The 15,273-nt window shown below is 35.6% G+C and overlaps 1 protein-coding gene across 2 annotated transcripts in view; it reads right to left on the bottom strand.

Annotated features, from left to right (window-relative positions):
• Positions 1–15,273, bottom strand: part of LOC100650472 (LIM and SH3 domain protein Lasp) — a 38,265-nt gene that overhangs the window by 13,268 nt on the left and 9,724 nt on the right. For both annotated transcript variants that reach the window (XM_020863053.2, XM_003393434.4), the window contains exon 2: positions 10,609–10,703. In XM_020863053.2, coding sequence (XP_020718712.1) covers positions 10,609–10,703 — 95 coding nt within the window. The remainder of the gene's footprint in view (positions 1–10,608; positions 10,704–15,273) is intronic.

The raw sequence follows: 15,273 nt of genomic DNA on the forward strand, positions 1-15,273 counted from the left end.
ATTTTCCTCTAACGTCATAAGTTTTTTTATTGCCTTCGTCTCCTTTTCTTCTTTATTTTTGTTTAATTTGTTCAATATATATTCCACCTTAAACTGTGATATTTGGTATAAGCTGTTTATTTTCTAGTAAAGTTGTTGATATATTAAAAACGTATGTTTTCCTTATCTTAGACAATATCAAAAATTAAACAAACCAGTACAATAGAGTTTGTCTATTATTTGTTACAATCTTGGAACAAAGATACGATAATTATCCTAACACTTTTATACGGGGCTGTATGTGTATGTACAGTGATGAACATATGAATAGACAAGGTCTTTATGCTAATTTCTAATGTGTTTCTAGAATCTCTAATTACTTTGTTGAAAGTGTTTGTCATAGCTCTTTATGGCGACCATGTCTTGCTCTTTGTATTCATAGAAATTTATGGAGCTTCTTTACAATTAGTGGGAAAGTTTTTACATGAATTCAACTTGATTTAGTTTATAATATTTTCTTGTTCTCGCAAGATAAGTAAAATTCTAATTCTTGATATAATTACTATTACTGACGCACATGTTGCCTCAATTCAGTTATATAAATATTCTTACGTAAGCGCAACTGCTGCATTTCCATTTTTATGAATTCTAATAAAATAAATTATAATAAATTTCGTGGTGTTTTTCTAACATGCTAAACTTCCAATTGATAATTTTTTGAGTTATTTCTACTGACAACTATAAATGTCACTATGAGTGAGTGGAAAATGAATAAAATGGACTGATAGAGCAAAAGGAAGGTGATCTAATAGACAATCCCAGGTTTTCAACAAAGCGATGAAGCAGAAACAGCGCTAAATGGAAGTAATGGTACAGACAAAATGGTTTACTGAAACGTTACGGAAATCTTGAACAAGGATACAAATTTTTCGGGCTATTAGGTTCAGTGGAAAGAAAGATTGAGGGCAGGTGAGGACGAATGGAATATTTTCAGTGGTTTATAATAAGGGCGAAATGACCAAAATGGCGAGCGGAATTAATAAATATGTAAGAACAGCGGGAAAGGCAGAATCCGAGGAAGAGAGAAAAAGAAGACAACCAGAGGCGATTGCTATATGTTAGACTTTAGCCTAAGAACATATATACGGAACTAAGTCAAAGGTAGACATGTGAGAGTGTATAGATTAGCATAGGATAGTGGATATAAATTAAGAGAAAGATATATAGGTATATTTAAGCTTATTATTAGACATAAAATGAGATATGTACCTTTCGAATGAAAGCATGAATGAATGTGCCTATTTGAACATGATTATTCCTCTATATAAAGTATGGGAATGAGTGAGAATTAGAAATATGTAAGCCACCTGCTTTTTCCCAGCTGTGAAGCCGAAAAATAAATAGAAACGAAAACAACGATAACTGTCTTTCACTATTCGAGAATTGAAAATTCACTCTGAATTTATAATCAATAATTACATATCCTCCGCTACTTTACTTCCTAATAAAACCTTCAAAAAATATCCTTTCTAAAAATCGAATCCTGTCAACCATAGAAAATTAATAGATCCTCGACCAGTGTTTATCCCATGAATAACGCCTAAGAAAGTTAAGGAATAATTAATGCGAAGTACATGCAATAAGAGCAGTCGAATGCAAAGAATCGTGTAACTGCAGGCGATCGTGGCATGGACGGGTATACCGGTCCTGCAGTAGAGAACCACAAGGTCTCCTTTTTCCAATGACGTCTCGTTGGGGAGAAATTTTCCGAGACTGGTCTTATTGGATTCCGTAACCGCTGGCAGGAATCGCGAGAATGGCTTCGGAAGTAGCCTGCCTAGCAGTGTCGGCACAGAGACCGAACCGAAGCCTTACTTCGACCGCATTACTCGAATTCCAACGAAGGCCGAAACGAGATTCCCACTTTTTCTTCTTCGGGCTTGTGTCCCTCTCGAGCCCGTAAAGATATCGACGAGGAGAGACAGCGTGCCACTGTGAACGAATTGAAATGTCGCGTATCAAAGAACTCGATCGATCGAACGACGATTGAGTTTCGAGCTGAGATGCTTCGGTTAATCTATTAACTCGGAGCAGACGAGTTAATTCGTTCTTTGGATCACCGACCATCTCGACCTTGTGATTTCTTCATATAACAAATTTTTATATTTTAATCATGCTTTCGTTTCTGTATATTTGTGTATGTAAACTAAATTGCATCTATATTAGCAAGAATTAAAATTGATAATTGAAACTGGTCTAGGTTTATTAATTAATAGATTGAGAATGTTTATGCAGTTATATACGGGAAGTTTAAATATGTAAGGATGTAAAGAATACAGATGAAAAATTATAATATTTAGTAGAAGAGATTTCTATTTAAATTTCAAATTTCTTTAGGTATGTTCATAAAAATATGAATTTACCCAAGTATCTGCCTATTTATAATCTTCTCTTTAAAAGCAAAGATAAGAGATTGGACCAAGCAGAACACGTAAAATTATAGGGATAGGTATAGGTAGCATTAAGTAGATCGGCATTGTAGAGACTGTAAACAAAATCCTTCTCAAGGTTGTGAGGTGGAAATACAAAGATGTAAACATATGTAATATTATATATAACATTATATAAGAAATTATATATATAATCTCTTTTCGTAACAAAAGCCCTGATTTTGAAAAATAATATTCAAGGACTAAAACAAACTTCTATCTAAACAACAATCCCGAATGTAAGAAAACTCAACAAAATTCTGAAAAATAAGAATTTTCATAAATATTCTCAATCTACTAATTAATTTTACAATTTACTGATTTCGTAATTTTAGTAGTTTCTAGTTTAAAAAATGGTCTAATTAAGAAAAATTAAAAGTTAGAAAAAAAGCCGTTTGTCTAGACATCCGCAGTCTATTAATTACTCATTTCCGAATAGTGAAAGTTGCTACTTAAGAAGCGATCCAATTAACAGGTTAAAAATAAAAAACATAATTACTTCCCATAAGCGTTATTCGCGTCATACAGAGTGCAATCTGTTGCAAGTAACGCGACAAGAAAGCTTGTCTGATACAGGGTTGTAAAATTACACTTAGGCCGAGTTGTCTCAGCTATGGTGGGGTTTAAAGGTGCATTGTGGGACAAGGTCGGTTCACCGTAGCCACGCAGTCGGGTCACGCTACGCTGGCCACCCCTTTTACTCTTAGCTGTTAAATTACTCCGAGTTGAGGCCACGCGATTTAACGACGCCAATGCTTCCGGCATTTTTTCTTCGGCGATACGATTTTCTCACGTGTGGAGTATGCAGCTTAAAAGCTTCGTATGGAACCACTTTTTACAATTCTATTCTTATTGCGAATATAGTACATATATTTGAGAATTTCATAGAGCCATTAATTAAATACGAACTCAACTCGTATGAATTTTCTTTAAATGTACGAAATTTTGTCCTATCTTCGTAGGAAGCTGAGCCAAACGACATAATATAGCGAATCACTGTAAAGATTTCAAGGTAACGTCACCGGTCTTTGTTCCTCTTTAAAAAGCGAAAAATTGGAACCTTGAAACACCTTTGTGTTGCAGAATCTTTATCCTGATGCGACATTCTTCACGTTCTATCTTTTGTAACCTTGATAGAGCAATGTTAAATACACTCTGTCTATTTGAAAACTTGAGAGAATTGTTAATCGAATTACTATCGTAACCTTAAAGTTGATTTTTTTATCGTTATACGAAGATTTCAAAATGACGTCACTGAAATGTAATTTGCTTTCTTCTGACGTGAGCTTTTCAGAACGAGAAAAGATTGACCTTGAAACACCCTTATACTTGAAAAACGGTATTCGTATCTGTACACGATGCTATCAGAAATAATACAACTCTTATCGCATTTTTTATTTCATAACTGATACTTTATCATACGTAAAACGTGCGCAAATTCAAATTCAGCAGTAAAACTCGAAATGAGAAGACGGTTAAATATAACGATCATCCTGTACAAGTTAATATGCGGATCATTTAAATATCTTGATCATATACATAACATTTAAAGGCGATTTTAATAAAATGAATGAATAATGGAACGATTTAGAGAGACGTACGAGCGTGTAACGAGCGTAATTTACGTACATAAATATATTACACATACGCAATGCATAACGACCACTGTTTTAGATTATGTATATACATATGTGTGTGTTCTCGAGTTTCTTCCTCAGTTCGTATTTTATTCCCGGCTCTTGTATCTCGTTTTACGCTACCGTGACATTTTTGTTCAACGTACTATTCTAAACTAAAGTCGTTGCTTCCATCAAAACGGAGGAAAAAGAACGTAGAAAATTAAAATCAAATTTCCTTACAATATTGATTTAAATAAAGGTGTGTTTCACTGGTCAATGTTTAGTCTTAAATATGCGATATTCACATAGAACTATTACTTTAGCTTCATAGTTAATTACGTTACAACTTTACTCACTGTTACGCATGTTACGTTCCCATGACTTATGGTATAATGAATTCCGAATAATAATAAACGTAGAACACTATTTTATGGAAAATAACGACGTATGCATTTACATTAATTCTCAATCAGCTACGTATATTTCATACTCAAAGTTTTCGTACATTCAAAAGTTGAAAAATTTTATTAACACGAATATCAGTTGGCTATGATTTTATAGCACGTTTCGAAAAGTGATTTGATTTTGAATAATTCCGAGTTGGTCTATTCAAATGACTAGAAAGTGAAATCTCTTTCTTACAGCAGTTTCTTTAATTGTTTTTCAAGTGATCACGTGAGATTGGCAATCGGAGAAACTGGAGAACGATACTAATGACTGGCAATTAGAGAAAGGACCGACGATTATGAGAGTGTGCCAAGTTGCTCTGAGGTGAACCGCAGCCACGCTGCATGCCTCCTCTAAATAGAGAAGAACGAGGCAAAGGGAAGTGATTCATTCGTGGTGAACCGATGACGATCCGGAGGATGACATCATTTCCCAACGACGAGTTGAAATTCGGAGGAGACGCGGTCATTCGGCCGCCTGGGCAATCGTGGATAACGCTACCGGAAGGAAACGATGACTAATTTCTCAATAAATTATGGAAATTCCGACATCCCACAAGTTTTTTCAATCATTAGAGATATTGTAGAAAATGATCTGGAGCAGAAAGGGAAAATCAAAACGTTGTGCAATCGAGCCAGTATTACTAGCAGGAGTTTACGAGTTACAAGTTATCAGTGTCAATAAATTCTCTTGCATAACGATGAAAATAACAAGTTTGATAATATGGCAGAACTTTAATTATCCGAGCTAATTATAATACGCGCTACTCGGATAATCAAACTATACAGATAATCGAATAAGTTTGTTTTCGTGTGAGAGAAGATAATTTATGTTGAACTGCTTTTATAAATATTAAGATTAAGATATTAAGAAACAGGGGCAATATTTTTTTATTATAAATATAACAACTTCTCGCAATCTTTATTCTTGTTTTTCTCCAAGAAAGAATTCCACGCATGTATAACTGAACCTACGTTATTCAAAATTCAGATGTTATATTTAGTAACACAATGTCCACCAGTGCGCACAATCCTACAATTAAACAATATTAATCCATGTAAATCGATTCTAAACACTCTTCCCGTTATCTCAGAATACAATGATTTCCAGAAGAACAGCCGCAATGATTCCACATCTGAACATGTGGCAAACGTAAAATCTATTAATTACCGGCAATTAAAATCTCAATTCGCCGGCAATTACGTTGCATAGCTTCATATCCAAGGTGCTTTCATCCGCGGGAAACAACGATCGTTTTCATTTCTAACGTTTCCGCACGCGTTCTTATCGAGCATCGCCATCAGCGTTGCTGAAACGTTTAATTAAAACAGCGAGGAACGCAGGTATCGCGCAACGAGCATAATGACTAAGCGCGTCTACGTGCCTGTGCCATCCTGTCAATTACTATGATAACGAAAGGAAAGGGAGGAAGAAAGAATTTAAAAAAAAATAGCAGTTGGCGAAGAGAAGCGCGACAGACGTGGAGGAAAGACGCAGAGGAAAGACGCCGATGGAGAACGGAAGACGAGGAAGGGAACAGTCGCGTCGGTGGAACAAAAGCGGCCACGAAGAAACACGTGTTACCTTTTGCCATAGGCATTCGCCGGGTGTAGTTAATTCTGCGCGCGTTGCGCGACGACAGAACCCGGAACAAGTGTTCGCGCGCATTTGTAAGCAACAGTACATCAACCAGGGGAAACGTTTCGCTTAATTCAAATTGTTTTCGCGCGCTTCACGACGTGGGAAACATCTGCTGGAGACATGGTTGGATTGGACCAGCTTTGGCGAACAAATGAATTTGGTAGGAAGGATGATATGCAATGGAAAATCGTGATAACAGCTGTATGTAATTTTCTAGTATCTAATCTTGGTTTCTGCTAAAGGATTAAATACAAGTTTCATTATGATATCTTTCCATCCTGTATCCACGTTTCGCAATTCGTGGAAGCTGTTAATCGAGGAAGACGAGTTAATTCCTTTTACTCGGAATCTTAATCTCTTGGAGATAATTCCTTTATTTTCATCAGTTTCCAGTATAATTTGGATAACTTTTATAACGCGTATATGTGGAAAAATTTCATTAATCGAATCTCTTGAAACCCTTGGCGTAAGTAATCAGAATTATGTATTTAACGGTAACTCTGAGAAATTTCTTCTTTTGTCTATGCGAATCATTTCAATTATCACTTTCAGTAATCAGCCTTAAATTGAAAATTACGTAAAGGTATTGTGTTCTTTTTGATACTCTTTTTGAATGAACGAATGCTCGGACGAAGGAGGTCATCTAACTAGCAGACAACGTACGTTGCTCATATATACGGGCTCATAAAAATTAAATGAACGGTGGACAGACGCGAGAAAGGGGGAAGATAAAGAGCAAGGGAAATGAAGGTGAGGGGTGAGCAGGACCGAGCGGGAGGATGCCAGACGAATGAATGAATCTCACGACTCACACGTGTTCTGCTTTGCTTATTCAGACCATCGCACCGTCTGATTCGACACGCATTGCTCGACACATGCACTCTGTCATTCCCGTAGCGAGGAACGCGATGCCGCCTCATAAACCGTTCGATTCGCGTAATTTTTCTTCTCCACCTTATAGTCACGTTCGGTGTAATTGGTAGAAGCCGTACGTTATTCTCTACATAATGGAAGCTGAGTTTTCGATACAGAATCAAAGCACTTTTATAAGATGCGTACGTATGCGGCTACATCAATCGGTGTCCACATAGTGTTTTAATTTACGACCTTGCTATATCGGTTCCACTAATTATATGCACGCAGGATATTCGAATTTCTACGGGGTGATTCTACAAACCAGGACAACGTGCAGTTGTTCTTTAAACGATGGAGATGAAGATGAAGATTCCGACGAAAAGCAGATGTCGGATGGTTTAACGAGATCTATCTTCTTATAACGTGACTTCTGCAAGTTGCAGTTGTTCTTTACCGAGCAAATGTACTTCCTTCTTTGAGGCAGGAAAAAATGAAACAACGAACCGTGAAATATTATACAGTCAATTACAAAAGTTCTTTAAATTCGAAACACTGTGACAAAGATATTTTCGGTATCGAGTTTCCTATTAATTGAACTTAAGAAAAATAACAAACGATTCTATGACGAAATGTATTTTTTATTTCTTTTGATAATCCCATTATACAAAATTTGATGGGTATCTATAGGATTTTATGTGTACAATGTATATAGAGCACGAACCATAAAAATTGCAAATTTCATTCACACGGAATATAAAGATAAAATTCAACTTCGGCCATATATTAGAAATCCATGATCTATAAATAATGATCGAGAAAATCGTAACGTCTGCGTGTTCTTCGATTTCTTAAAGCCTCGTAAGATATCGTCAATATGCGCGCAATCAAGCGAGGACGTTGCAGAAATTTCGTTTCCCCGTGGCAACGGAACGACCTAGTATTCGTGCAAATTGCAGGCCGTTACGTGGCGAAAAGACACAAAACGCCGGAGAAACGCAGATTCGATACGCATTTCGAAGGATTTCATCATCGCAGATGCTCACTCGGAATACTCCGCGAGTCACTGCTTTACGGTAAAACGCTGTGCATGCCGATCGTCTCCTGGATCGACCTGGATCATGAATTACGTTGTTCGATTTTGAAGAATCGAGCGCTATTGACTTGATAAGTGTGGAAAATTTGAAAAATACAAAATTCAATACAGAATTCAATGATACTGATTGGTACTGATTATTCAAATATTATTGATTGGTAATATCGCTGTTTGATAATATATTTCAATTGAAAGAGTATAAAAAAACATATTGTGGAGAAGTTATCACGAAAAAGCATTAAATCTCGCACGCTTTCTCCTCGGCCTTCCCCTCGTATATTCCAACTGATCTACGTCAGTGACACGAAATTGAGTGGTACTTGAAATCAATTTCAACGTGTCAACCGACGATAAACAAGCAGTAGCTGCACTTAATTTTTTTTCCTTTTTTTTTTTTAGTAATACTGATGATCGACATTTGCAAACGTATAGAAAGGAATTTTATACAAATATGGTGCGCTCATCCAGCGCGAATTTTATTTCAATTGATTATATATGAATATTGATGATATATGAATAATAACGATGATTATAATCTAACGCGAAAATAAGTGTATCTAATTATGGATGAATTCAATTTGAATATTTCCAACATCAAACTTTCTAACTTCTTCTAACGCCCGGTGCAGACGAATGCTTTGCGGCAGTTAACCGCTGCCTTCTATTAGGTTGTCCGAAAAGTGTCTTTCTTTTACAGACACGTCTTTTACGACGATATATCTCTATACAAACATGAAATCTAATCTGTCGAACGTTGTGATGTTTATTTTGATAGAACGAAATGGATCATACGTAATTCGATAAAATAATATAAAACGGAAAATGTGGTGCATCCATTATTTCCTTATAAAACGAAAGAAATTTCTTGGACGACTTAATACAATGCACCTTCGTACAAACGTGAAATCAAATCTGTGAAATGTTTATCTCAACAATGGATCGTACGCAATTCGACAAAATAATATAAAACAAAAACATTGTGCGTCTATTATTTCCTCATAAAACGAAAGAAACTTTTCGGACAACCTAATAGATAACAGTGATACGAAGCGGTGGCAAATTAACGCAAAACGTTCGTGTAAATTGGAAGAAAAATTGGACGCCCGAAGCCGGTCTGCCGCTCGCCTGCAACGAACCTAAATTCCTTCCAAATTTCTAATTCCTTATCAGAAGCTAAAGAACGACGTTTCCCAGAACACAGGGGAACAGATGGCATGCTTCCCCGCGTACCGATGCCTGGTTCACTCAATACACTTTCGGATCCTTTCACTCAGATCCCTATTGGAGACCATGAGTCGCAACGACGCGACACAGCGCAGTGGACGTGGCAAGGACACGGCAGCTGAAAGGAGCCACGATAAAAGGAGGATCCGTTGAGAAAACACGACAACTATACGTTATCCTGACCGCAGAATCGCGCGCTTTCGCCACCTCGACTGCATCTAACCATGAAAACTGGCCATTTCTTACGAATCCATGTTTCTTTCTCGCCAATCATTTTTCTTTCTCGTCTAAACACGACCTTAGCAGTTTATTACACGCTAAAGAAGCTGAGTACACGTGTGACCGATGATTTAATTGGAAATGAGAGAGCTGTTAGTCATTAAGAATTAATAGCTTGGTTTCGTTACGGCGTGGATTATGGAGTTTATAACGTTTGAGAAATGATAAAATTAACAGTTTGTATACTTGAAAATCTGTTTACGAGATTATGTATGTAATAGAGTAATTCATTCACAGAACTATGAATAGATGCACATTTTTTATTTTATATTATTTTATGGATTTATGTATGATCCATTTTGTAGTAGTAGAATAAAATGGATCAAACGTAATTCAATAAAATAATATAAAACAAAAAATGTTGTGCTTGTACTATTTGCTTATAAAACGAAAGGAACTTTTGGGACAACCTAATATTTGAAATTAGGGAAAAATTGAACGAATGTCTGGTAAACTCTATTTCTCTTAAATTTTACCATTACAATCGTTATACTTTGATACTTTCATAAATCATGACGAAATTAGAGCCATTAGAGTTTGAATCCTAGACAGTCTGTTTAAAATACCAATGACAAGTGATTTACATATTTCGAGTTAAGGAAAAGTTGAACAAAAGTCACTAAAATTTAATGACTTTGATTTGGTCACAAAAGTTTATGAAACATGGAGTTTGAAAAATGGTAATAGTAAGAGTTCGAATGCTTGAAAATCTATTAAATGAGAAACTAATGGAGAAGCGATTTATGGAAATGTTTATAATTAGCAGAAGTTAAACGAAAGATCAAAAAGAAGTAGATCTATATATCAGAATTTATTATTCAAGAAGGAGGATGTTTATTTAATATTTCCTATCTAAATGATGAACTTTTGGCTTTAATTACATAGATAAGAGTGATTCAATGAACTAGTTATTATTCTGTTTACAAAATATAGGATTATGCATCATGTCGCAATATAAAGTGAGGAATTCTGTGCTACTTACGCCTCGCAGTATGGCTGTTTGTTGAAACCCTTGTACGTCCGCATGTTCAGAATCATGCCGCAACCCTGACACTTGAAGCACTGTTTGTGCCATATCTGCAAGAAATATATCATTGAGTGAGTTTTTCCCTCGAACTTTGTATATAAATACATATTAAAAACCTTAGAGTGCTATGGGCGCATATACGCGTCTGGCGAAAGCATCGGCGTGGACTAAGGACACATATATGCGTTTTCTGTAAGTGCCCGGCATGGACTAAGGACGCATGTATGCGTTTGTCAATTTTTCCAAACACCTACGCAGAAGTAATACTATTACGTTTGTGTGAGATAAATATAAATGCATTCCTTAGTAACGGCAGTAAACAAATGCCAATAATGCCTCGTTATAACAGTTGTCTACCTGTTTCGCGGACAGTCGCACCTAATTATCAAGAAGAAAATGTGTTGTTTGTGTGAAAAATAAGAGAATGCAGAAAATGCGATGTCGGATTATGTATCGATAATTGTTTTGAAATTTTTCACACACAACTGAATTAAATTAATTAAATTTAGTTTTCTAGTTTATTACCCAAATTCTAGTTTATTGTAAATTTCAATGTTTATAATAAATAATTAATACTGAAAAATAACGCTCTTGAATCATTTAATTTCGTGCAAAAGAATTACTATAACTTATTACGATTTGCGCTTTGAATAGTCAATCAACAGAGTTCAGTCTAACGAAAAAGTATTCCGTCCACAGCGATCGACAGCGCTAGCCGCGCGCCGTCCGTACGGAACGCATAGGCCGCGAGTATTCAGCACTCTAAGGATTAATGAAACATTAACCAGTATATTTGTAAAATGTTATAAACAGTTAAAAAATAAAGGAGGAAATGTATAAAAAAAGAAGACAGAAATATTGGGTCGTCCGAAAAGTTTCTTTCGTTTCATAAGGTGATAATGGATGAACAATTTCTTGAATTAGGTATGATCCATTTATGTTCGTGCATAATTCAATAAACTAATATAAAACAAAAAACACTATGAGTCTATTATTTCCTTATAAAACGAAAGAAACATTTCGGACAACCTAATACCAAGAATATTGTGCACATTGTTCATCTTTTTTTTATATGATCAACTCCATAGAAAAGATAGAGAAAAATGATATTAAAAAGATTATTTTTTTTAATTTATCACGAAGATCTCCAGTATCTATAGTATAATATTTATGTCATCTCCTTACTATAAAGAAGATTATATCTCGATTCTTGCGATCATAGAAGTGACTCTATACCAACGGTCAAAGAAGAAATCGGCAGGTACGCAGAAAAATACAAGGAAAGAGCGGCAACATATCCAAACCAGCTGGCTGCTGAAGCTAGCCTAACTCTCATAGAAAGAAAACTAAAAAGAAAACACCCCAATGACCTCACTAAAGAAACAAAATAGTCAAATTCGAAGATGGTATCCCGCTGGGGGTGGCCATCCACATGTTATTTAGCAATTAAGTTAGAAAAATTTACCAACTGTCCAGCTGCACAAATTGTAAAGTACAAATTAAATAATAAAAAACAAAAGAAAGAAATAGAAACGACCCGTTTGATTCTGAAGAAGCCGAACGCTAACTATGTATCCAAGTAATCAAATCGTGTAACATGCAACAAGCCATTCTCTTTATTTTGAAAGATTCATGAGACTTTTGAGCGACTCAAATATAAATCCAGTATTTTGGTATCAGACTGAAGAAAATGAAAAGTAAAATGAAACATTCTGTAGGATAAAAGTGAAAAAGAATACCAAGAACCATTCGTCTCGTATCACACGCAAAAACCGACAGTTTCGCTCGCCGTATTTTCACCCACGTGCAGGAAAGAAACATTATTCGTAGGTTTCTAGGAGAACAAAAGCCATCTAATCGTGGCAATGCCTTTGTTTCATTGTTATTCATTGGTAGCATCTAAACGATAGTACGTAGCCTCCCAACATTGTCTTTTCTGCGTGAGGATTTATCACGTGCCAACAATAAGCACGCACTCTGACCCAACTATCCATTTTCTAATGATAAATAAACACGTGAAATAGTATTCTTCGATAAGATCGGCGAACGTTCAATGAGTGAAAAACGTAATTATCGTTTTTCTGTCGAAGGTCGCGAACAATTGGAGATATCCAGAAGAAAATATCCTCGAAGAACCCCCGCTAAATATTTTTATGTTTCGCAGTCTGTAAAAGTAGATCAGGAACGCGATATCTATGAAAATTGATTCGTTTTGTAAATCACCATGTGTCGTAACTCTACCAAAGAGATCACAACGACAATTCGATTTGGAATGCGTTCGGTTCTGTATAGATCCATCAGTCGAACGTTTCTCACAGCTGACCCAGAGATAACCGAAGGCCGTCATAGTTGCTGTTCGATAATTAGCAAGGCTGCTGGTGATGTCAGATGTCGAATAAGGTCGCGGATCTTAGAGTAGAACGGCCATCGCGGGAAGGCCTACACCCGGAAAGAGAGAAATGACTCACGAGCGTGTGAGTCAACTTTGATCGCGGTCAACAAAGGGTTATAATTATTCCTCGTGAAAAACGCCTTGTCTCTTGAACGCTTTTTATTCTCCAGACGTTTCATTGTATTTAGGATAAAGTTTCTCTCCTTTTGTGTGAATTGTCGTAAAGATCGCGAAAACCAGTGAATTTTAGTTCGAACGTAAAAATTACCTAAGAAATAGAAAACTACTGTCTATTTTTGGATCTGCTGTGGCCCGCATATTTTTTAACACAAAGAAACTTAATAATACGTTAATCATCTAACATAAACGTTGATCAAAAATGGCCATTTTAATAATCAATACAAATCACGGTAGAAAAGAAAGATAGTTTGATCTTTTTGTTATTCAAGCCAACTTTACCTATGGTTCTTGCAAAGCATTGTAAAATCGAGAACTAAAAGGCAGAGCAAAATTGCCGGCTAATGGACCTTCCAAAACCGTCAAACGTTACTACGTATGTGCTAATTACCGCGTAAATAAGATAGTCTTTCGTGGTCTTTAATGTATCATTGAGCAAGCCGATCATCGATCATCGTTAATCAACCACTTACGTGAGAAAACAGCAACAAAATATATAAATAATTCATCTATATATTATATATATTCAAGCGTATACTAAATTGTCAAAGAGAAATATCGAAAAACACTAAAATGCATGAAACACAATGAAGAAGATACACAATTTGCACTGTTGGCTCGAAATACGATGACTTAACCAAATTTGAAGTTTCAATGTCTAATGTTACAAAGCTTTAAATTTCCATGTCGAATTTTTCAATATTTCAAATTTCACATGTCCGCGTTTCAAATTTCAATATCCAATTTTTGTAATTTTAATATTTCAATCGAACCAACAACCACGAGAAAGAAGAGAGAAAAACACGGGAATGCAAAAGAAGAGATAGTAACCGGTTGAAGCAATGGCAAAAGTACTTGAGCAATCTTGTCACGTTTCGATTTCTAGACGATGCAGGTCGTCAGTGTCAGTCCGTGAGACGGTGGAATGCATCGTCGAACAAACGCAACGGTACCTTATTTGTATCGTGCAGGCAATGTTAATCGCGCCACGAACAAATGCTAGCAGTGCCACTTTCGATCGTGCTTTACGTGGAGAACGCTATGGGACCGGCTAGCACGTGACGCACACCCTGGATCTCGTTGTTTCAATTTAATTGCAATTACTTAATCGCGATTAGCGGTAATTGCTCGTGGTACCGCTTTCAAATCGGCCAGTGAACAGTTAGTTGCTTGATTGCAAATAAAAATTCGACTCGCGAACGTCACGAACGCGTAACTTTGCTGAAATTACTTGCAAGTCGATGAATAATCGAAGAAAACGATGATATTATTATATGATAATATTATTACGATATTTGAGATTAGAAACTTGGTTTGGAAAAATGTAGAAAGTTTGATAGATCTGTGGTAACGCAATTGGCATCTTAATTATACAAATGTTTCAAAAATGCTGAGAAAACGATAGTAGTATTATCAATCACAAGTTATCGCTTGATAAATTCTTTCGTATAATTGTAACAAGACTGATAAATTTTACAGATGAATTTTCTAAATTACAAATTGATTGTTTTAATCGATACGTATTAAACAATTGTAGAAATTGTTTCATGTAACAAGAATTTATAACTTATAACATGTAATTTATAAATTTACTGATATTATCAGTAGATTGCAAATGTTTATACAAATAAAGAAGTATAATCTAGATACATATACATATAGATACATTTGAATCTCTAAATATTATAATAATTTTATATTTATTCATACTTCATAGTTATTTATACATATTCTATGTATTTTGTATATTTAAATTTCCCACAAATACATAGAAATCCACGATTTAATTAATAATTAGAAAATTATTTAAAAACTACTCGAATGAACACATCGCCAAAATGTAGTACATAGCTGCGTATTTTGTTCGCGTTTGAGTCATGAAATTTCCCGAGGACTCACGGTTGCGTGTACGCATCCAAAACGATCTCACGAGGTAGCGACGAGTAGCAACTTAACTCGATTACTCAATTATGTACGATGTTTGCGATTCGATTATACAGTCGATATTCACGAACGACACGATAAAACCCGATGGAACATTGTACTCGGAG

This window comes from Bombus terrestris, chromosome 1 (assembly GCF_910591885.1).
Source record: "Bombus terrestris chromosome 1, iyBomTerr1.2, whole genome shotgun sequence".
Taxonomy (NCBI): domain Eukaryota; kingdom Metazoa; phylum Arthropoda; class Insecta; order Hymenoptera; family Apidae; genus Bombus; species Bombus terrestris.